The 24,059-nt window shown below is 43.4% G+C and overlaps 1 protein-coding gene across 6 annotated transcripts in view; it reads left to right on the forward strand.

Annotated features, from left to right (window-relative positions):
- The first annotated feature begins 216 nt into the window (after window positions 1–216).
- The window catches only part of CLUAP1 (clusterin associated protein 1), a 59,570-nt gene continuing 35,727 nt past the window's right edge, over window positions 217–24,059 (forward strand). For 2 of the 6 annotated variants that reach the window (XM_064672587.1, XM_064672591.1), the window contains exons 1-8: window positions 407–513; window positions 969–1,080; window positions 2,258–2,342; window positions 5,895–6,074; window positions 7,399–7,494; window positions 20,292–20,375; window positions 22,077–22,210; window positions 23,627–23,768. In XM_064672587.1, the coding sequence (XP_064528657.1) occupies window positions 492–513; window positions 969–1,080; window positions 2,258–2,342; window positions 5,895–6,074; window positions 7,399–7,494; window positions 20,292–20,375; window positions 22,077–22,210; window positions 23,627–23,768 (855 nt within the window). In that variant the 5' untranslated portion in view covers window positions 407–491. The other 4 variants (XM_064672590.1, XM_064672592.1, XM_064672586.1 and 1 more) reach the window with 4 other exon arrangements.

Consider the following 24,059-nt stretch of genomic DNA (forward strand, 5'->3'; position numbering starts at 1 on the left):
GGGGGCTCAGCCTGGAGCAAAGGAGGCTCAGGGGGGACCTTCTGGCTCTGCAACCCCCTGACAGGAGGGGGGAGCTGGGGGGGTCGGGCTCTGCTCCCGGGGAACAAGGGACAGGATGAGAGAAAACAGCCTCCAGTTGTGCCAGGGGAGGTGTAGTTTGGCCATTAGGAGGAATTCCTTCCCAGAAAGGGTGATTAGATACCGGAATGTGCTGCCCAGGGAGGTGGTGGAAGCAGCGTCTCCGGAGGCGTTGAAGGAAAGACTGGACACGGCACTTGGTGCCACGGTCTGCCTGACACGCTGGTGACGGGCCGTCGGTCGGAATCGGTGATGTCAGAAGGCAGAGAGGTCTTTTCCACCGGAACGATTCCGGCACTCCGTGATTCCGGGACCGACCCGCCGCGCTTTCGCTCCCCGCGGGGTTTGGCCCCGTCGCGCCGCCGTAGCCGCGTTGCCCCGGAGCCGCGTTGGCCGCGAGTCCCGGCCCGGCCATGTCGTTCCGCGACCTCCGCAGTGAGACCTCCGAGGGGCCGGGATGGGCCGGGCCGGGCACCCGCCACGGCCCCAGCGGGCCCCGCGGCTCCTCCGGGCCGCACACGGAGCTGCCGGCGGGCGGGAGGGTCGCGGTGCCCCGGGGGGGGGGGCTGAGCCTTCTCTGGGAGGGTCCCCGCTGGGGGGGGAAGCACAGCCCTGCAGTGGGGGGGCCCCCTAGCCCGTCTCTTAAAGTGTGTTTGTAAAGACAAGCAGCTCAGCATCGTTTCAGCCCGGTGAATCTCGTTAAAAACTCACCTTTTCACTCAGCCTTGTTTTCTGTTGAAATTGTATTATTTGATTATTCAGGTTTATTTTTTGAGCAGTGCTTTTCACAGGGCAGATCTCACGGTAACCGAGCAGCACGCTGCGGGAGATGGAGCTCCTGGCAAAGCCCCAGTCTGATATTCAGAAAGAATCCCTTGCTTGTTTTTCAGATTTTACTGAGATGATGAGGGCGCTGGGGTATCCCCGACTCATATCCATGGAGAATTTCCACACCCCAAACTTCATGCTTGTGTCAGAAGTGCTCCTGTGGCTGGTGAAAAGGTTGGTGATGAGGCCGACAGATGCTGGGGCTGATGCTGGGATGTGGAGGGTGGCCTTGGAGCTGATGGTTTGGTGTGAAATATGATGACATTTAGTCATTCTTTTAGCTCTACTCTTCTAAATAGCAGGTAGAAATGTGGTAGTTAGCAGGTTTTTAGTTTAATTGTAGAGCCTGGAGTAGAAAATCCGATGACTCAGTGCTGGTTTCACCCAGAAAGTGGGAGCACTGATTCAGAAGTATCTGTCTCTCTCCTGTATTCTTCAGACTCCATCACCATCCTGCCCATGTACCCAAACAGGGTAATCTGTAGTGAGAACTTCCCAAGATACACCCAGTTCTTGCCTTTTTGCTACAACTGTTGGTCGAGACTGGTATTGTCCCACATCCACAACATGTTTAAAAGAAATAAAATTATTCCATCCTAATCTGCTACTGTCCACTTGCAGTTTTACACCCACTTAACCCATTGACAGCCTTCAGCTAAATATTTCTGAATCTTGACATGTTAATCAAATTATACATTATTTTCTCTGCCCCGCTATTTTTTTTAAAGCTCCTCATAAGGTAGAATATTGCAATTGAAAACACAACAGTGACACAACCCTTTGCATGATTGCTATTTTTTGGCCTGGGTTCGTCCTACTCATTAGTATCCATTAAGTTTAATTAGCAAGCTGTTTGAAATTTGCTGAATACTGTTGTAACAAAATAGGGAAATATTTAGAACCATTCAAAATTACTCGCATTAAGTTACCTAAATAGTCTTTAAAATGCTGATGTTACCCTGAGGGTCCAAATTCTGAACTTGCTTTTATTCCTCCCTTGTTCCTTTAGGCTGGTGACTTCTAGAAGTTTCTGCATTTCACTCGTGGTCTTTTTAAGGCATTTTACAGTCTTTCAGTTTGCTTTTTTGCAGGTTTTGTTTGCAAAAGTAACGTGTTTGAAATGATGTCTGAGTGTGAACTTGGGTGGTGTGTCAGGTTTCACAGATTTTGCAGTTTGTACACACGCCCACCGTGTGCATCCCTGGGTCCCCGTTCTGCAGCAGGAACTAAACTTTTGTTTGCCAGTCTTGTCCATGCTTGTTTTGTTTGATTTTTGCCTCACAGATGGACCAGTCTCATTAACATTGCACGTGTATTTCTTGTCAGAATCTACACCCCCTTCTTTCTGTAGGTATGAACCTCAGACTGATATTCCTGCTGATGTGGAGACAGAACAAGACCGGGTTTTCTTCATTAAGGCCGTGGCTCAGTTCATGGTAAGTCTGCTCAGGAACAGCCTGAAATCCTAAAAATATGAATATCTGAAATCCTGGCTCCATGTCAGCTTTAGTGCTTTCTCTCTTAACCAACCCCTTACACTTTCCCTGCAAAGCTAGAAAAATATCCTCATCTCTTGCTATTTATAAAAAGGTAGCAGAAGATAGGAAATGGTTTGAAGCCATTTAAAGTGTTTTAGAAGAGATCCCATCATATTTATTGCTAACTTTGGGTGCCTGATTCTTTTTTGTGCTTGAATAGTCATAACCTCTGGTACCTTCACTGTGATATAGAATCATGTATTGGTATATGTCCTATGAGCCTTCTCAGGGATCAAAGCACATGTTTTTCTCAGCTCAAAACCTTTTATGCATGAATTATACTTGAATTGGGCCATCAAATTTTGTAGTCTCAGGGAGTAAAATAACATTGTTCTTCATATAATTCATGTTATTTTGGTGCAGCGTGAGCCTTTGCTGTTATCACACACTTAGATAACATTCTTAATTATGTAAAATGAACTTACTGGGGTTGCAGGTGAAGCAATGGAAGTCTTTATGCTAATACCAGAGATTCATTGTAATACTTAGATTTTTTTAAAATACAGTAAGATTACATTGTAACCATATTTTCCTTCTCATTTGTGAAGAGCGTGCACCATAAATTCTCTTAATTCTTAATTTTGTTGTATTCAGAGCATGGTACTTTCCTGTATATATCAGAATGCACTTTTGAGGCCTGGAGCACCATCAGATCTGTTTTGTTTGGAATTATAGGAAAATTCAAGTCAAGGACATTTAACAAGGGACAAGTATGGACTCAGAAATAATGTCAAGTATACATTTGCCTTTTAATAGCTGATTTAATGCAAGAAATCCCAAGGGTTTTGGAGAATTACATATTATGGTTCAGAAAATGGAACTAATGGAAATTTCTTTAATCATACTGCACTTAGTCTCAGTTAATTTTACAAGTTAATGTGGGGGTTATTGTAGATTTTCAGCATTTTCAGGCTGAGAAAAGCTTTTAATCATTTCTTTCATAATTCACTGCCCATGGAATTCAGAGTTATCTTCCCCAGGAGTTAATAGCTTTGTGCATCTGGAGGCAGATGTGAGATTTGACGGAGACAGATTTGTCTGAGAAGAGAATACCAGGGTAGATTCATCATCGTGGAATACAACTGGGGCTTTGCTCTCCTTTGCTGAACAAGACCCAAAGAGGTGTTAATTTTCCACACAAATTAGGTATTGCTCTGTGTTCACGGTGGGAACTTACCCAGTGTCTCCTTTCCAGAGCCAAAAGTTCCTGAAGTGTCTGCAGGGTTGTCTTAGGTGGGTTTTTAACCATTTCCCCAGCGTTAGTTAGTGGGGCTCAGTACTTGGCTCCTGCTCAAGCCCCCTGGGATCCAAATTTGAAGTAGAGTGCAACAAAAAGCCACTGATGAGTTTATCTCATGGAGATACATTCACGAAAACACACTTAGCAAACCAGGGTACCAGATTTTTTTGGAAGAGTCAGGCATCACAGTCAGAATTTGGCTCTCTGATAATAATAAAACAGCTTGTAAAGGTGAGAGAAATTCTGGCTGTTGATGCCATTCTTGCTGTATGTGTATATTTCCTATTGCATTTTAATAATCTGATCATCAGAACAAGTAGAGGTGAATTTTCATTATTCTTTAAAACTAGAATTGTTATAAAAAAGGTGAGTGTTTCGAGCTTTCCAAATATGAAGTTACCTTCTTGACTAAGCAGTGCCACTGTGCCAGTCTGAAAAATATACATACTTGGCCATTTATTGTTTTTCTCTTTTTTTTTTTCTCTTTTTATTTTTTAAGTAGTGTTTGAGTGAAGAAAACATTTTTTTTCCTCTTACTAGACATTGATTTTTCTGTCTTGGGAGAGCTGAATTTCGAGTGGAGCTGAAATCAGAATTTCTGCCTTTAGCAACGTCCTTCATGATTTAGGGCATCAGTTATGTTTGCATGGGGGATGTTTAATAGAGTATGTCAATTTAATGGCACATTTCTCTTAAAATTTAATACCTGTTGTTTCTACCATGAGTTTTTTAGATTTCTCCTGCTGAAAGGGAAGGCAGTTGAACACACCTGGCTTTCCACTTTGCATGTTGGCTCATTTGAGGTCATTCTGATCAAAAATTTCAGTTAGGTATCTTTGTCCTGTGAGTCTTATATTCCCCTACCTGAGGGTGTACAACATCAGCAACCTGTTCTGGAAGTTTGGTTCAGGAATCTTAGAATCACAGAAGATTGAGTTGGAACCTTGAGCCCTGGCAGCCTTGGGGCCGTGACCCTTCCCCTGGGGAGCCTGTCCAGTGCCCAACCACCAACTGTTTTTATCTCTGGCACAGCTCCAGTTATTCCCTCAGGTCCTTTGAAAAGCTGGAGCTAAATCCATGGTTTGAGATGTGGCCCTTTCTCTCTTTATTTTCACAGGAATTCTTTCCTGCAGCCCATTATTCAGTGAAGCTCAGTGCAGAACCTTGTAAGGTGAAGCTCATGGGCAAAACTTGTGCCAAATATTGTAATATTTGAGTTTCTCACCCCCAGGTTGAAGGTTCTGGTCTGTCAGAGCCCAAGGGGAGTGTGAATTACTTCCAGAAACACTGTAATACCAAAGCTGTATAATCCCATGGGTGACTCATGGATAGATTCATTCTGCCACTGAGTGGGATATTCCATAGGATAAACATTTTACCAGAATTTTAATCTTAAAAACATGCCAAAAAGAAGATGGTAAGTCATTTTTATGCTTAATGTGTCATTTTTTAAGCTTAATTTTTGTATTCGTAACTGGTGATCAACTTTTCGTTTGCTTCCTTTTTTAATTATGCCACCAGGAAGACTCTCTGAAATTTGTGTTGGCTCCTTGTGACCATTTATAATATAAATTAGTCAGGAATTTCAAGAGCAACATTTGTGTCCTTTCTGTGACAGATGCTCTTTTTTCCCCTTTATTATTTTGAAATATAAAAAAAATAAGATTGTAACTTTTAATGTTTTTTTTCCATACTGGTCTGTCTGTGCTTTTCAGAGATGGAAGACAAGGGAATAAAATTACCCATATCATAGCAGGGAAAAATTTGAGAGAAGCAATACAATATTTTGAAGGTGCTGCTGGAAGAGAAGACAGTTAAATTGGGATAATTGATCTTATTCTTGCAACTCATCAAGGGTGAGATTTACCTCTCTACAGCATCATCACAAGACCTGGGCAGCACTTACTTTCCACTTAAACTCAATTTGAGTTTAAGTGGTGCACAGGTTTTTCTCTTCTCTTAGTGCAGGGAAGAAATAATGGATGGTTTGAGTTTTTCCTGCAGGTGTTCTGATGTGCAGGAAGGGCACAGGTTTCTGAAAAATTTCTTCTGGAAATCTCAGGCTCGTGAGGAGGCAAACTGGTGTGTCCAGACTGGAGGGTTTGTCTCGGCGTGTCCGGGGGGGGTGACCCCGCAGAGAGCTTTGGAGGGAAGAGGTAAACCAGGATGTTGTTCCTGTGGGTGATGAATTCACTCTCTCCTCCCCAAAGGCCACCAAAGCTCACATCAAGCTCAACACCAAGAAGCTGTACCAGGCCGACGGTTACGCGGTGAAGGAGCTGCTGAAGGTCACCTCTGTGCTCTACGGGGCCACGCACACCCAGGGGGGGCAGCGGGCAGACCTCAGGGAGGACGACTCGGCCAAGTTCAAGTTGGATCTGGGCTCAAAGGTGAGGAAAACCTGTACTTACTCCTGTTCTGGGCAGGGAAAAACAAACCCATTTTCTGGCTGAAACTTCAGCGGGGCATGTTCTGAAAGGTAGTGGGTGTGGTTTGAGCTCAGTTTCAGTAGTTGAGGTTTTGGGATTTTATGATTTGAATTCTCAACCAGAAACATAATACAATGCAACACTGGCACAGAATTTATCCTGTTTGGTTTCCACTGCTGTTGAAATCATAGAAATGTTGGAGTAGGCCGGAATAAAGAGTATTTTCTCCCTACTAACCTTGTTGCAGCAAGAGGAGCTTGCAAAATACTGGCTGCAAGTTGGTTTTCAGCCCATTTGCATTGAAGGAAAGGGAAATCTTCATGTTACCCTAGCAGACATCAATGCTGTTCAAGCCCTCAAAATAAATGCCATTTCTAGATATTTAAGAAACAGCCTCTCTAGATATTAAAAACAACAACCCAACACTTTGCTAAATAAGAGGAATTCTTGTTACTGTTTTCTGTTAGCTTTGGCACCTCTTTTATATTCTAATGTATTTAGGTTTTGATTTTTTTGGAGCTGTACTATGTCATGCTTGCCTGTTAGGAAGGAATTCTTTGCTCAGAGGGTGGCGAGGCCCTGGCACAGGTTGCCCAGAGAAGCTGTGGCTGCCCCTGGATCCCTGGAAGTGTCCAAGGCCAGGTTGGACAGGGCTTGGAGCAACCTGGGCTAGTGGAAGGTGTCCCTGCCCATGGCAGGGGGTGGAAGGAGATGAACTTTAAGGTCCCTTCCACACAAACTGTTCCATGATTCCATGATCCTGTGATTCTTGAGAAGATGTCAGACCCTCAGCTGATTCTTCCTCTGTGTAAGTCTGATGTGTCTCTCTGGAAAAATAAACCACTTGTAGATGATCAATATTCATTACTTATGCTACATGCTGATCACAGACCTTTTGGTATATAAACTTTTTACTTTTGCATATGAAAAAGGTGATGTTTCCTTTGTCCTGGGCAGCACATGAGCCAACAATTGCCTGAGTCACAGCTGTAAGGAGAGTTGTTGGGGTTTTTTTGTTGGCCTAAAGTGGCTGATGTTTCACCCCAAAACCTGTATCTGAATGGTGCCTTATCTGGACTATTTTAAAGCCAAGAGACTGGTTCACTCAGATTCCACTGCACAACTTCTTCAATACTGTGGAAGTTTTTTGACCTTGGTAAATGTTGTGGATTTTCTTTGTGATACTGGGAATTCTCTTGCTTTTTTTGACCTTGGTAAATGTTGTGGATTTTCTTTGTGATACTGGGAATTCTCTTGCTATCCACTGCTGTTGTTGTGTTCCCAGGTTGCTGACCTGAAGGCAGCTAGACAGCTTGCTTCTGAAATCACCTCCAAAGGAGCAGTTCTGTATGACTTACTTGGCAAAGAAATGGAGCTAAGGGTAAGTACACACTGGAGAGTGTGGAAAAACTTGTGTTCACTGACTGCTGCAAAGGAAAAGGTTAAAAAAATATCAGTGATCTTTAATGGCTGCATCTGCCATGAATATTGGGTGAGTTTGAAGGAATGGGTCTGACAGTTTGCATTTCCTTCCCATCATATTCGTGCCTGGATTGCAGAAAGCCTGAGAGAAGGGTTTGGCATTTTCTCTTTAGCAAGAAACTGAAATACTCTCTGTTGAACTGTTTGGAAATACTAACTTCATGTGCACATTGTGGTGGTGGAGAGGGATATATTCATAAAGATAAATGATTAATGCCCTTAGTTTTCCAAGGGTAAGACTTATTATTCCCGGGTCAGTAGCTGAAGGTCTGTAGGGTAGATGTTCTTCAGCTTAGCTGGGAGATCACAAGCTGGTGCATGAAGTCAGGGAAGTGTCCTGAACCACTGCCAATAAATCTTGCAGTTATTTTCTTCAGTGCACTTATCTGCAGTGCTGGGGGTTATTCATTTTCTGAAAATGGACATTTAAAAAAGAGAAACCCTGCCCGTTGTTGGGAATGGTCAGATCTGCAGTATCTGAGCTGCAGGAAGTGCACCCTTCAGAGCTGTAAACTGTGAGCCTCCACTATTAATGCTCCCAGATCCTTGTCTAACGGAGTACAAGTGTTTCAAAGGGTGGGGGATAACACTGGGAAGACTATCCATGGAACACTGCCTTTTCTGCTGGATCTGTACATGATAATGCCACTGTGTGAAGGACATAAATATTTCAACAGACAGAAGGGATAAGGCAGTTTAATTCAATGTACACAGTTATCACAAAACTGTTAATCAATTACTTCTCATCTTGTATTCTTTACTTAATTCTTTAATTTTCACACAAATGCTACATGATGTGTTAATATTTGCTATGGAGCATTGAACTTTTTTGTTCTGGGTACAGTGTCCCTATAACTCCACTCAAAACTCAAATATAGGTCAGTATAAGGCATCATTTTAAAAAAAATACTCCCAACATTGGTTTGCAATTGGGCATTGTTTAGTCACTTTAAATCACAGCTTTTAGGAAGCTGCCTTTAGAACTGGGCCCTGGCAAAGGGACAGGCACGAGAGCAGCGTGCTGAAAGGGTGGGATGAAAAATCAGGAGATGAGGAAGTCCTGGAGTGCAGCCACTTTTCACTGGGTGCATTAATAAATCTTCAGAGGTGCCATTTCTAAAAGGATGGTGTTTCTTAGACAGAGCAGTGAGCACGTGTTTCTTGTGGCACAGTGGCTGAGTACACAGGACAGGAACAACTAATCCTGGGCAGGTATTCTGCACAAAGGTTTGACAGACAGGACTAGTCCTTAAGAAGTCCTGTCCTGGGAAAGATGACCTTTGCTTCTGTGTCATTAGCTCTGAGTGGATCTCCTGAAGGCAAAAGGTGACACAGCATGGTGAGAACCCCCAGAGAGCAGCAGAAGAGGCTTTCATGCTCTGTTTCTTGTGATTTGTGGCTGGTTCCAACCTTCTTCAGTGATTTGTTAAACCTGAAGGACCCACTTTGGGCTGGTGTGTTAAATTGTCAAGTTTGGTATATAAGCATGTGACAAATTTGGGACTTGAGCCTGGAAAAAAGTCAACAGTTTTCAAGTAAAAGCCCTGATGTTGCACTAACCAGTTTTTCAATGGAATTTTTCCAGTTTTCCTTCTTTAATGATAAGCCCCCAACTCTGCTTTTCTCTTGAAGGGTGAAATTTGCTCTTCACAGGAGAGGCTTAGAGCCCATTGCTGTTTTCTTCCACCACTGTTGGGCCTGGGCTTCTTGTCACAGAGCCAGTGCTGAGGGCAGTAAGGAATTGCCCTCCCACATCTGCCACATCTTCCCTGGATCCTTCATAGGGTTGCTGAGGTGCTCAGAAGATCTCAGGGATGGCATCTTCTGCCTGCCCTTCCCACTTGCTTCCAGGTGGGCAGTAGGAGAACTGCAGTTAATTCTGGCTTTGTGTAGGGAATTAGAGCTCTGTTGGCAATATCAAATTAATTGCCATTAATCTAAGGTTACTTTTATTCTTTTTTTAATGTGCAGATTATTGATTCCCACTGGTTATTTTCTTTTGGCACTGCATGGCTAATTAATGCTCACAGTAAATGGCACTGGCAGAGGGTTTGTGCTGTTAAAGGGGTTTAGAACACTGTGGTTTATTTTTTCATTGCATTTTATCTCCTGGTACCTGTTGCATGGACTAAAATGCATCAACAGCTGTGATAGCATTTAAATGAATTTGAAAACATGGGAGTTTTGTGTTCCCCAAACCTCTTTTTTCTTTCTTTTTCCAATCCATTCATTTCCAGATATTTAAATGAAGGCTCTTCCTACCTAGGCTTGCACAGGCTGATGATGTATGTTGTTTCTATCCTAAGTGAAGATGGCTTCATTTTCCAGGAACTATGAAGGAAATGCCAGCATTTGGCACTAATGGGTTGTCTAGGTCTGTTTTTGTAGTCTGAACAGCTTTTGGGGAAGGATCATTGGGGAAAAGTGAAGTAAAACTCATTATTTCCTTTAGAAATGTTGACTATAATTTGTGCAACAACCTTTACCTTCTCTGTTGGAGTCTTTTTGCACATAATTTGGGTAGGAACTGTGTAGAAAGGGTTTATACATTAAATAAATTTCATTGCTTCAAGTCATGAAACACTTTTTTAAAATAAATTACTTTCTGAATGAAAACAGATTTCAGCTGGAGAAGAGTTTAAGGGAATGGTTCTTTTAGATGTATTGGAGATAGACAGTGCTGTAAATGTATGTGCATATTTTTGGGGAAGAGTTTAAGTCTGTTTTTGTTTTCTTGGAAATGTGGTTCTCTGCCTTTCTGATGCCTTTGCAAATGCATTATTCCCTGACTGAATAGATAGTTCTTCTGTATATGTAAACTGCTTCCAAAGTTAATTTATAGTGTAAAAAAAGGACATTTAATTAAGGACAGAGGAAGAAACAAATCCTACAGGTTTTTTTCTGAATTCAGACTATGATGTTAAATTTTTTGGGAAAACAAAAAACAAATCAAAGTTATAGTCTTCTCATCAGATGAAAATCACAATATAATTACTGAATTCCATGGGAGCTGTGTGTTTCCAGCCCAGCTGTGAATGAGCACAGTGTAGGTTATTGGTGTCCTGTGGCAGTGCAATGCAGGAAACACAGAATTGTTATTTTAAAATGCATTTAAACCTTACATTTGGAAGGCAATTTTCAGTTTCCAGTCTTGCTGGTCCAGGTCTTGGAGCACAGAAGTTGCAGGTAGGATTGGTAGGGTGTAGTGGAGCTGATGGATGAGTTTTGGTACCACACTATGAGATCCCTACATGAAAAGCAAATTCCATGTACAGAGAAATATGTCTTTGTCTTCATTGTTTCCTTTCCTGCCAGGGGCACTTTCTCTGCATTGCATTGCTGTGTAACCTTAATTTTCAGAATATTTCCATCTAGCTTTGGAAGAGTAACCAGGCATGTTGAGTTCTGGTTTTCTGTAATACGTTTTCTGCTTTTTTTGGGGGATGGGGAAGGTGGGGGTTAATTTGGAGTTGAGGTGGGGATGGCAAATTTTGTTTGGATTTCTTTCTCTGTCTTCCTACACTGTACTAAATGAATGAAGAAAATGAAGTTGAAAATAGTCTGTGATTAAGGCTGCCAAGCCCCAAATCAAGGAAAGCAGCAAGAGAATTAATGTCAGTACTTGGGCCAAATGCAGCACTGCTTCCCTATGGATTCACTTTGGGTTTTGGGACCTCCACAGCTGAGTGCTGCCATCCTGGACATGGACAAAGATGTTGAAAAAGCCAGTGCTCCTCTATATCCTAAAAAAATGGCAAAGTGGGGGAAATGGCCAGATTAATCTCTGGGGGAAGGAGGGGTGATGAGGTGATCCCAATAATTCCTTAGCTCCAAAAAAACCCAGTAATGAGCCTTTTCAGGGTGCTCCTGAGTTATCCTACATTGGCCATCCAAAAGGAAAAATTCCTGGCTATTTCTAACCCTGGCCTGACTCCAAGTGCTTCCCACCCTGCATCTGCCAGAGGTCCTGTGGCCACATTAGCAGGAGCCTGTCAGGAAGCTGCTCTGCTTAGACTTGCTGAATTATGGGACAATAAGGAAGATAATGAAGCAAAAAAAATTCCAGAAGAGAACTGCCTTTGTGCTGGTGGCAGGCAGAAAGATTTCTGACCTCGAGGTTGTTTGCATTTTACTTAATTAGCTCTAAGCCCCGTAAAACTGAAGAAAAATGAAAATAATCTTTTTTTTTTAGGGTGTGTAGCTTGTGCTGAGGACGAGCAATGCAGAGGGTTTGGTTTCTAATGCTCCTCTTGGCCCTTTTTCCACCTGTGACCTTGAACAAAGTGCTTATTCTCTGTATCCACTCATGTAAATAAAGTAATTTCTGAGTTTTGTAGATTAAAGCTTTTAACAGCCAGATAAAGTGTTTCCCAGTCTCTGGAGGATGAATTTTGAAGGAAGAACAGGGCACTGCTCCCAGTGTTAATTTTATGGATGCCACAGCTTGTTCCAAAACTGATGCAAGTCACCGGGACTCTCGTTACTGACTCCAGCCGTGAAATGCTGGAATTAAACTCTTTGGAGAGCCAGAGGCACTTAGATCCAGCTGCAGAGCTGAGACAGGGTTAGTTACAGCACAGAGAGCTGGCACTGAGGACATTTAACCTGGATCTCTTTATTCCCAGCTTTTTGATTCAAGAGAGCCCTTCCTCCCTGCCCTCCCCTCCCGCTGCGGTTTGACGCCCACTCAGGGGAGAGGGAGATGTGATGTGGGAGGTGGCTGTGCTGTTCCCAGCTCCTGGGAGCTGAGCTGCGAAAGAATTATTTTATTTGGAATGTTGGGAACGTTTTTCCGTCTGCCAAATGTTGCTGCTGGGTACCAGACACTGCCCGGGGGAGGCTGATAAACTAATTTCTCTCATTTCCCAGGCTCTGGTTATGAAACAGCCACGAGCAGGATTTCTAGTGGAAATTTATATCTTGAAATTGCCAGAACTCTGGAGAATCACCTGGTTTACTTCAGAATTTTTGAACTATCCTGCTTCTAACCCAAACCTAACCTATCAATGTGAGGAGTAGGGCTTGTTGGAAAGGGGGAAGCCAAAATTAACCCTTGCAGCTCTAATATAAAATTGGATTAATACTGTGCTATAGATTGCTTTGTCCATAACCATGGTCGTGTGCTACATGGGTGTATTTTATATAAGAAATGGTTTTGTGTGAACTTCCCAGGAGTATTTAGCTTGAAGACATGGCATCAGCTGTAAACTGATGGGTGGAACATTTCTCCTGCTGGTTTGGGGACCAGTCGTGTCAATGCAGTGGTAGTTGGAAGATCTGAATTCTTATAGCTCAGTTCTAGACTGTTTCAAAAAGCCATTCTAGTTTGGCAAGGAAGAAAATCTCATCTGAACCATCTTTTTTATGCCACAGCATTTGTCAAAACCTGTGTGAGCCTGCAAGAAGTTCCACTTAATTAAGCTAAATCAGGAACACTGTCTTCTGAATATCTGGTGAGGTTTTGGTTGTTCATTATTGCTATTCATGAGACACAGAGGATAGCCATGTCAAAATTTTAATTCCAGAAGAGGAAAATGTGCTGACTTAAACAGAAGGACAATGATTTTAGGTATTTTTAGCTCTTTAAAATGCCTTTTTTCCTGCCCAAAGTGATCCGCCCAATATTTCTGTTGCTGCAAACAGAACCTGGTCTAGTGGAAGGTGTGGGTTGGAGCGAGATGGGCTTTAAGTTCCCTTCCAACCCAAACCACTCTGTGATCCCAGGATTCCATGAAAACAACAGCCACTCCACTGGTTGAGCTTTCCTGGGGATGGAAACCCAAGTTGTATGGCAGTGCTTGCTGTAGGAAAAGTTTACCCTTTGTCTTTGGGGGGCACTTCTTGCTGCCACCTTTGCTGCAGCTTTCCATGATGTCTTTATGTGTCCTTGAGGTCTGAAAGATGCTCCTGAAAAATGCACTCCTTTTTGTTGGGTTTTTTTTTCCTCTAAGAAAATCATAACCCTTCCTGAAGTTTTTTTATATAAGGTAAGGAAATTCCATTTCTAATGTTGTTGCAGAAGAATGTGGATAAGAAGGAGAAGCTGAAAAGATTTTTGCCTGACTGGGTGTTTTGTTCTCTTGGTGACCCCTCCTCTTTTTTCCTTTAAAAGACAACCAGCAAATCTCCCTCTGCCCATGCTGCCCAAGGCCATTTCTATCTGTTTGTGTTAGGAATTCCACTCACAGGCTTCACTTCTGCTCTTCTAGAAGAGGGGTCTTCATTGTCATCTTCCCATACTCTGGAGGAGACACCCCAAACCTGGTTAAGGACCCATGAAGTGACACCTGGTAATGCTGAGGACTAATCCAAACTTTACCACTGCAGCGTGTCATCAATCCTTACACTGAGTAAATTGAAGGTGAGGATTTTGAGGGTGTAGGAAGGTCACAGGAAGCACATGCTGGAGTTTGTGAGCTGAGGGTGAATCAGTGGTATCAGCTCTTGACCCAGAAGAGACCTGGTGGGGTGTGTGGGGAGGGACCAGAGCAGTGTAACTTGGTGCCTGCCACGAAACTTTAAAGTTCCTTTTCCTGCCTCAGCAGAACCACATGTGCAGACGACTTCTGATCTGTCTGGGCAGGCTTTCTGGTTCTTTTGGTTCACAGGAGAATGATGTTTTCCCGTGATTTCTCTCAGATCTCCCTGTGACGTGGTTTTTACCTGTTGGGATAGCCGGGGCTTTGGGCACCGTGACTGAGACCCTGCATTGCTGAGCAGGGAGATGTCTCCATGGATTCCCTTTGAGGACTGCTGAGATGAGCATGAAAACAAGCAGCACAGCCTGGAAGCAGCAAAATTCTCAATTATCAGTACCTTTAATCTCTTGAGGGGGAAAACAGGGTTTTGGGAAGGGTCAGATTCCTTCAGAAGCTCTGGATTGTTTTTAATGTCCCTCACGAGACTTCCTGTTCCTATATAATGAGGCCTAATTGTCCATTCCCTGTATTGGCCAAATATCATCCCAGTGTGTGTTAGTGAACTCCCTGAACAACAAACTCTTCAAAAGGAGAGCTTTATGGCCTGCCTGGACAGCTGGAGTTGGCAAACCTGTTTGCAGGGAGCAGGGGCTGTAATGCTGTCTGGATTCAGGCTGAAGGGAACAGTGGCAGTGTCACTTCTGCATTCATCAGGCTTAGAATTCCCGAAAAGCAAAGAAGAATTTTACCTGTGGTCAAAAACCCATAGAAAGAATCACAGACTGGTTTGGGTTGGAAGGGACCTTAAAGCTCATCCCATTCCACCCCCTGCCATGGGCAGGGACACCTTCCACTAGCCCAGGCTGCTCCAAACCCCATCCAGCCCAGCACTGAACACTTCCAGGGATGGGGCACAAATTCTCTGTGGTGCAAGACCAGTGTGTTAGAAAAAAGCTTTTATTTCTGGTCTTCACCACACAAAAGGTGTTTAGAAACCTCTGCTAGACTTCGAGCACATCAGTACATACGTTTATCACACCACATTTGTCGTCAGCCACTTGTGTGCTGGTCATGCCTAATTACCTGCCTTGGTTCCTTCCTGCAGGTTGGAATTCCGTCCATTTATGCACACATGAAGCAAGCAGGAAGGGGGTTTATAAATTTTTGGTCTGTAACAATGGAAAACCATCACCAGTTGAAAATATCTCCTTGGGCGTATTTGCAGAATGGGTTTTGCAGTAGTGGCTCTTCCTTGTTAACTGAGTACCAGGCTCCTGGGGGAAAATTCCCTGCAGGGGAAGTGGTGGGTGCATTTGCAGAGGTGGAAGCATCCTCCTGCCCGTGACATTCCTGTGCAGCCCATCCAGTTCCACCCCTGCCATGGGCAGGGACACCTTCCACTAGCCCAGGTTGCTCCAAGCCCCGTCCAACCTGGCCTTGGACACTTCCAGGGATGGGGCAGCCACAGCTCTCTTGTAGCTTTGGATGCAGCCCAGGATACACACACTAAAAGGAGTTACACTTCCAGTAAAGGATAGGTATTCCCTAAGGATCCTGGAGGGGCAGAGATGTCCTTGTGTTTCCACATTCAGAAAACTTAAGGCTGCAGTGGAATGGTTCTTTAGTGCCAGGAAAGGCAATCCTGCTTCCCTGCATTTTCAGTTGGAGCCAGCTGGATGTCTGGCACTGAAGCTGCAGGAGGGTTTTTGAAGGTATTTGATAAGGTCACTAGCTCTGTATTTGTGTCCTCCAGGATGGTTGTTTGCTGGGTGAGATTGAATTCCTGGTTAGATGAACCAGTGGCTTCGTTACCTGTTGGCAGCTGGAAGCTGTGCTGCAACACCCTCCCGAGTGTGGTGGCAGGAATGGTGACTTGTGGTCCTGTGCTGGGCTGGGGCTGCAGCAAACCCCAGGACCTCAGCTCCTGGCCTCTGCCTCACGTCTGGCTGCTCATCTGATATCTCAAGACACAACCTTGGGCTCCTGCTCCCCCAATCTGCTGTGGCCTTGTCCCTCACCGGTGTGTGAGCCCAGGTTCATCACTCGGTGGGGACACAGCAAGAGAGATGAGTAAATGCTTTATACAGATGGAGTTTTGAAGGCTGTAAGATCAGTGTTATTTCCTGAAATGGCTGCAGTACAGTTTTGCTCTGAGGAAGTTTCACTTTTGATGCCCAGACTGGTGCAGTCTGTGCAGAACTGGCTTCCATGTGAACTCCCCATGTCCTGTGGGAATGTCCTGGCAGGCCAGGCTCTGGGCTGCTGTGTTGAGCAGTCAGCTAATTTTTGATTAGAAATCTTGCTTTGTAATCAAATTCTCATTTACGAAGAAAACAAAGGTTTTGAGTCTAAACCAATCAATAATTTGTATATACTTCCAAGTGGCTGTGTCCAAAGTAAGATTCAAAACTTGAGGAATTAGTCTCAGCCTTTCCATGCAGCACCAAATAGTCCAACCAGGGAGGATAACCAACACCACCAATGGTGTCTTTTGTGTGCTTTCATGTATTGTCTTTAATTAGTTCATCACAAATAATATTACATTACATGCCTCCCTGATTTTTAGTCAGTATTTATCAGATAAAGCTGTAGCCAAGGAGCTCCTGGACACTTGGAACAGAAGCTCTGGGAAGTGATAAACAATCCCCTTGTTCATGAATTCCTCTCTGGTTTCATGGAGGTTTGCTTTCTGCAGTTGGAATTACCAGGCTTAGTCCGTCACTGTTCTTGCCTTAATAATTTTTTCTGTATTTTTGATCTCTCCTGAGAACTCTTATTTTTAACAGTCAATTTAAAGGAAACCTCTGGAGTATCATAATGTGTGTTCTGATGAGTACACCTAATTACAAAGAGTACATTAGATGAACGAGGCTGTATTTTTAATTTGCACACTTTTTTTTTTGAACACAAGGAGTTGTGAGTACAGCCAGTGGTGATGAAATACCCGGTGTTCGGATAAATTCAGAAAATTGGGTTTGCCTTCAGGTAAAGCCTATTTGTATCAACAGATTTAAGCAAGAACAGATGTGCCTTTGTGTAAAGCCAGGCTTTTAAAAATCCCAGTTGTCATTTTTCTGTGTATTTATATTGAGTAGGAGATACCACTGAGGATGAGTTGGGCTGAAAGAGGAATATATTTTATTTGCTCATGCAGGAACTCAGAGATAGTCACAGTGGTTGTGTTAAATTCATTTTATTTAATTTGCTGATGACCTTACAATGTTTAAACTGACCAACTTTGCTATTTGAGAATAAATGCTTTTCCCAGCATCCTCCTGATCTTTGTGGGATGTTTATCCAGGCTTGTTAATGTGAGCTACCTTCCTTTTAATCCTCTTCTGTATGGCCAGTTGCAGGGTCCTTCTTGAAAAGAGATATTAAAAAGTTTTCTCTTTGAGAGTGTTCATGGGATAACAAGAAATAGCCCAGTGAGGGGTACCTAGGGAAGCAGTGACAAGCATCCACAAAAAAAATCTGTTCACAGCTTTGATAGTCTCAAAATAGATTTATTTTTCCATTATATTTTCATTATATATTAATATTTTTTCCATTATATTGAATATCTTTTCCACTTAAACTTACTCCTCCGAAGAATCAAAGTCAGGTTAATGCTACTGTTTGTACCAGTGAAGTGGAAAATGTGCATTTGAAGGCAGAGTTTTAGGGGCAAGCTGTGTGTCCAGAGGATTCTCCTCTCTGTCTCTTGGGGTGTGAGGGGGTTAATTGTCCTGACCTTGTGATTTTCCACTTTAACCCCGATTCCACAGTCTGAAAATACAAATTCCAGCCTTTCCCCTGTTCTGGGATGCCCTAACAGGTTTTTCCAAGCAGTTGTGACTGTAGAACTGAACCTTGTTGTAGGAATTTATGTGGATTTTTGCACAAAGACTGTGGTGTCTGTACAGGAAACGTCACAGGAAGCTGAGGGAAGGCAGAAGATTAAACTTGCACAAATTATTCCAACTTTAAAGGGCAGATCCTCAGAATTTTCTGTAAAACCATCAGTGCCCTGCCCTGACCCCCCAGTGCAGGGCCCTGTGTGTGTTCTGGGTTGTTTCACTGAGGGGAAATGGGTGAGGGAATTGTTTATAACTAAACCAACAATCCTCGCTGTTTCTTTTCTCTCTTTTGCAAGCGGGAAGGAAAATCATTCCCTTTTCCTGCTCTTTGGTTTGAGGTGTGTTGGCTCAGTGGCAGGGATCTCAGTGTGGCTGTCAGAACCAAGTGCAGTTGGCAGGGCAGTGTCTGCACCAGGCTGGTCCTGGCAAAGGCCTCACAAATAAAGAGGGATTTTGCTGAGCTTTTGACATGCTTGATGTTCCCAGAATAGCTCCTCAGCTACATTATTCTTGCCCATCTTCCTCCAAAAAACATCTACCTATGGAATTATTCAGGACTTTGTATCTTATTTGTATCTTGTTTTCATCCAAATTAACCTCCTGCTTAGGAGTTTGCATTTCTCAGTGGACAGAGGGATGTTCACAAGCACTTCAGGCAGTGTAAGCTGTCACTGCCACCAACAGATGTAACTCCTGCCACTCTCTCCAACATAATATTTCTGCTTCTTGTGCCAGGGAAAAAAGCCTTTGTGCAGCATGTGGTTGGATTGCTCAGAGACTTGGTCCAGCAGAGGAATATGCTCAGCACAAAAAGCTGTTTTGTTTTGGTTTTTTTTTTTTGGCTGGATGAGCTCCCAGGTTGGGTTCACCCTGCAGTTTCTTGGACTTGACTTGGTGGGGATGGAGCAGGCTCTGCCCCTGTGCAATCTGGAGTGTCTGGCATGGCTTTAGCAAAGTTGTTGTATCTACTTCCAGAATTTATTCTGAAGTGTGATAAACAAAGTCTTGTTTCTATAAGTTTTTGAATAGGAGTTTATTACATGGTAAAAGCAAGCAGCCAGCTGGGTGACAGAAATGGGGACAAATTTCCCAAATCTGCACCCCTACTACAGTGTACATTTGGCATTTATCTTAGCTACTTCATGCATATTAATTATATCGTATACATATACATTCTACAGTTTTTTGCTAAGCATTTAATATATGGGGTTTTTTACAGCTAAAGCTAAATGGTTATCTCTACAATGGTCATAATTCATGCATTCTTGGACAAACAGGTGCCTAAAAGATTTAAAGTTCTACCATATTTTATTCTTAGGATAGTAGGGAGGTTTTAGGGCCCCTTGACCTTGTAAGGGTCTGTTTTATTTCTTTATGGGGGTGTAATTAAGTTTTACAATCCGTTTGTTTTATTTTGATGTCATCACCCATTTGTTTAACGAGTCACAATTATTTATTTATCACATGGAGTAAGCTGGGTTTGCCTGTTGTAATGTGTATAAAGCATTTTTAGGTTCTTAGTCAGGTGTTTTCTAGAGAGGTGCTTTTTCCATCTTTATCCACATGTCACTGAAAGTTTTTCCAATGTGAGATGGTTTTAAGGACATTGGGCTGCAAAATTCTCTCTCCTCCTCCCAGTACCAAGCAAGTAAAGCAGTTGTTTTTATACAATGACCAGGTCAGTGTTTAAGACATCAGACGAGTGCACCCCTAACCACATGTGTCCTCAGAACTCCTGAGAGTGGAAAAGGCTTTTTCCATCCTTTGGGATCTAAAGAAGGATCCCTGGGGTTCTTTGAGGAGTTTGAACCACTTGTTTATCAGAACCAGAGAAGCCCAAACATCTGCAGAGTACGATTTTCACATGGGCATAGGAGGCACGTGGAATATCCTGAGTTGGAAGGGACCCCCTGGGATCTCGAGTCCAACTCCTGGCCCTGCACAGGGCACCCCAGCAATGCCACCATGTGCCTGAGAGCGTTGTCCAGACACTCCTGGAGCTCTGGCAGGCTCGGGGCTGACTGTCCCAGCTGCCTGCAGAGTTTGGTGGCTTCATAATCCTCCTGGCTCCACGGTTTTTGGAACACTGTGCTCATCTACCTCCACTGCTGTTTTTGTGGTTGTAAAAGTGAAGGAATCTTTGTGCCCCCTTGCATACCTTGCTCCACATGGAAAACCAGGGCAGTTGCCAAAAATCTGCATCCAAGAACACTTGCAGTCAGACAGTGGTGCTTAACCTTGTTTTGAAAAGATGCCTCACTTCACTGACTTTTTCTCATCTCCTGTTCTTTAAATCATCTCAGCTTTGGTGAATAAACACTAAATCCTACCCCATTTATTATGCAGATGATCCTATCGTTGTTGCTTGATCCCCCTCAGTTCTGCATACTACTGCTTTGTGCAGTGTTGAAATATAATGGTGTATTTTTATTTCCTAGGAAGCAAGAACAGAATCTATTGCCAGACCTTTGGAGATAAATGAGGCTGAGAAGGTGATGAAAATTGCCATTGACAGTGTTCTGGTAAGCAAAATGATATTTATTTCATTGAAAAATTATAATTTCTCTGCTGCAAGAAGGATGTAGCTCTTTTTGTCAACAGTGAATGAGGTAGGGCACAGTGATGGCTATGAGCTGGCAGAGATCACACCTGCAGCAAAAAGGGTGAACAAATCTAGCAGCAGCACCTAGAAGATGTTAAGATCCTCTTTGCTGCAGTGTCACACTATGTGACTGCTGGTTCAATGTGCAGAAACATTCCTTCATCAAATAGCTGCACTTGGCCTCTCTCTTGGCAGAAAACACATTTTAGTCATATTCTCTGCCTCTCTTAGGAGCTTTGCCCCAAAAGCTGGACAGAAGGGATAAAAATGGCCTAAATCAGCACAGAAATCTACATCCCCCCACCTTGTCTAAGCTGTGTGAACTCTGCAGAGTCAGGGAGTGACCTTGGTGACCCAAAATGTGCTGGTACCTCTGGAGGTGGGAAGCTGGGCTCTGGAAGCAGGATAGCTGAGCTAAAGGGTAGGAAGAGCTAATCAGCACTAATCAGTAGCACTGTGCTGATCAGTGCCCTGCCAGGGCATTGTTGTGGCTCTCATTTTGGAGGAACTTCTGTCTGTCCCAGTCATGGCAGCTCTGTCCTTGCTCCGGTGCTTGGGTTCCTGAATTTCCAAACCTTTTGCTGTGCTGTGTGAGGAGGGGGGTTAATCAAATCCCAGTGATTACTATCAGTTAGTTAACTGTATCCAGTCCAAGTGTGGACTTACAAGGAGTGGAGTTGCAGCTTTAAACAGCCAGTGCCCCATCAGTAAATATTCCAGGTGATTTTATGATTCTGCTCCTGCTCACAGTCTATCTGAATATTAAAGGTTGTTAACATGCACTTTGCATTCTAGCAGTAGCACTGATGAACTAAAAGCTGCATAGTAAACTGATTGGCTTCCAACAACATGTACCTCAGCTAATTAATTCTGGCCCGGTTAATTAAGTGACCTGTTTGAGCTGAGCAGCACCAGCAGTTGCTGCTGGAATTCCAGTGAGTCTGAAGTTCTCTCTCTCTTCCTCAAAAGATGCTCATGGTTTCCTGAGCATGAGCACACTGACTGTACTCAGCTCATCCTCATGAGCTGCAATATTCCCACTTCCCCCTCCTGTAGCACCTGTGTTAATGTTCAGGATGCCTCCCATGGTTTCAAAAAGCAGATAAAACAAGATTTAGAAAAGGATGAAGATATTCAGATAGAGGAAGTTCTTTACAAAAGCGACCTTTACCTTGAAAAGGAAAAAAAAAATTACGGAAACCAAAAATTCCCTGAAATAATACCAAGAATAAATGCATTTCTCATCTGTGTTTATGCAGATAGAATCATGGAATCACTAAGGTTGGAAACAACCTTAATGATTCCATTAAGACAGATTTCAAAAATACCTTAATGATTCCAAAAGACAGGCTTCTACCTTTTACTGCTTTTTCAGTGAGAAGGAAAATTAAAGCTGTGGGTTTTTTTTTCATTTTTTTCTTTAAAAATGTCTGAAAAAAAATAAGGTATTTTAAATTTAGAAGTGTCCAGTTAGTTCACTATCCTGGTCACAAAGAACTTTTTAATTTCCATTGCCTACTTGAATAAACACAGATGAGATTATACAGAATGATGTTCAGCATCTGAAAGATAATTCTAAGTGTTCCAGGGCCAGCCGTGGTTCACCATCCTTCTCTTTTAGGAACAAGTCCGAAAGACTAAAGACATGTTGAATAATGTGGCTTTGGATGAAAGCAATTTGGAAGCCAAGATTGAAAAACGAAAATTGGAACTGGAAAGAAGCCAGAAGAGGCTACAGACTCTACAGAGTGTTCGGTAAAGATTATGAGCTGATTATCTGTTGCATAAATGAGTTTTAACATAAAGAACGGAACTAGTGCAAACAGTCCCTCTGTTCCCAGAGGCTTCTGCCACCAGTTAAACCACCAGTTTAACCACCAGTTAAAAAATTCATTCTACATCCCTTGTTGGGATCAGTTCCTCTGATCCTGACAGTGGAACAGCCTGACATAAAATCTGTAGAATCACAGAATCCCAGACTGGTTTGGGTTGGAAAGGACTTTAAAGTTCATCTCATTCCAACGCCCTGCCATGGGCAGGGACACCTTCCACCAGCCCAGGTTGCTCCAAGCCCCGTCCAACCTGGCCTTGAACACTTCCAGGGATCCAGGGGCAGCCACAGCTTCTCTGGGCAACCTGTGCCAGGGCCTCACCACCCTCACAGAGAAGAGTTTCTTCCATATATCCAACCTAAATTTCCCCTCTTTCAGTTTGAAGCTATTACTCCTTGTGCTATCACTACAGCTCCTGATGAAGAATCCCTTTCTGGCTTCCTCGTAGGCCCCTTCAGATACTGGAGGTATCAAGGTATTCAGGTTTGCAGTTTGGGTTGATTTTTTGCCCTTAATTAGGCTGCAGGTTTATACAAGCTACAATCTGACCTAATATAAAAATACAAGGGGAAATACTAGAAAAATCAGCTGTGGAAGGAGTGACATTGTTTCACACACACCTTTGGGTCAGTGTTGGAGGAGGTGTATTGGGTAGGTGTGAAGCATCAAGCAGCAGCAGTGGTTTTGAGGGTGCAGTATTTAGCTGTGTGGTATTAAGGACATCATCACTTCATCACACAAGTCTAGTTATGCCTGTAATGACACAGGACACTTTTGTGGCAAGGAAGTGCCCAGCAAAGTATGTGATTTACCAGCCACACTACACACTAATTTTTTGGAGTTGTGGAACAGCATAATTAACTTAAATTCACCTGCTAAAGGGGCCAAAATGCTGCCTTTGTGCCTGTGTGAAAAGTCATGGTAGTGGGTGCACAATAACCTTCCTTTTGCTTTATGTAGTTTCTGCATGATGGTTTAGTGAGCTTTTGGTCTCTGAAGCAATGTAAAACCTTACAAACAAAAGGGCCTTTGAGGCTGGTGTAGCAGACTTGGAAAGGAAGCTGCAAAACCAAAAGTGTATTTCAGAATTCTGCATATGCAGGGCAATATTTATAGGATCAGAGAATCACAGAACTTGGGTGGTTCCAGCCCAGCCCAACCCCCCAGGTTGGGGTTGGAAGGAACCTTAAAGCCTGTCTCATTCCACCCCCTGCCAGGGGCAGGAACACCTTCCACTTGACCTTCCCTGTCCAGCCTGGCCTTGGACACTTCCAGGGTTGGGGCAGCTACAGCTTCTCCAGGCAGATTGCACTGAGCAGCTTGTGCTTGTTCTCCCCAGTCCTGCTTTTATGGATGAGTACGAGAAGATTGAGGAGCAGCTGCAGAAACAATACAGTAGTTACCTCGAAAAGTTCCGTAATCTGACCTACATGGAGCAGCTCCTGGATGATCATCGACGGGCAGAGCAAGAGATGTTTGAGGTAAGACAGCTCAGAAACGGTCAACAGGACTGTAGAGCCCCTAGTGCTTGTCCTTAGAACAGAAAATGTTTCAGTGCCCCTTCACAAAAACAACATCACTGTTTGTAGATCCAGCTCTGAGTGATGGCAGGTGCTGGACAGCCCAGTGGGTGTTACAGCTCTTGGCCAAACATGACAGCACAGCTTTATTTTCTGAGTTAGTGAAGTTAGACCAGTGTAATTAAGGCCCTTGTCAGTCTCTGACCCACTGAGTTGTTTTCAGTTGATGTTTTTTTGTACATGAAGAAGGTT

This window comes from Pseudopipra pipra, chromosome 16 (genome assembly GCF_036250125.1).
Source record: "Pseudopipra pipra isolate bDixPip1 chromosome 16, bDixPip1.hap1, whole genome shotgun sequence".
In the NCBI taxonomy this organism is placed as follows: Eukaryota; Metazoa; Chordata; class Aves; order Passeriformes; family Pipridae; genus Pseudopipra; species Pseudopipra pipra.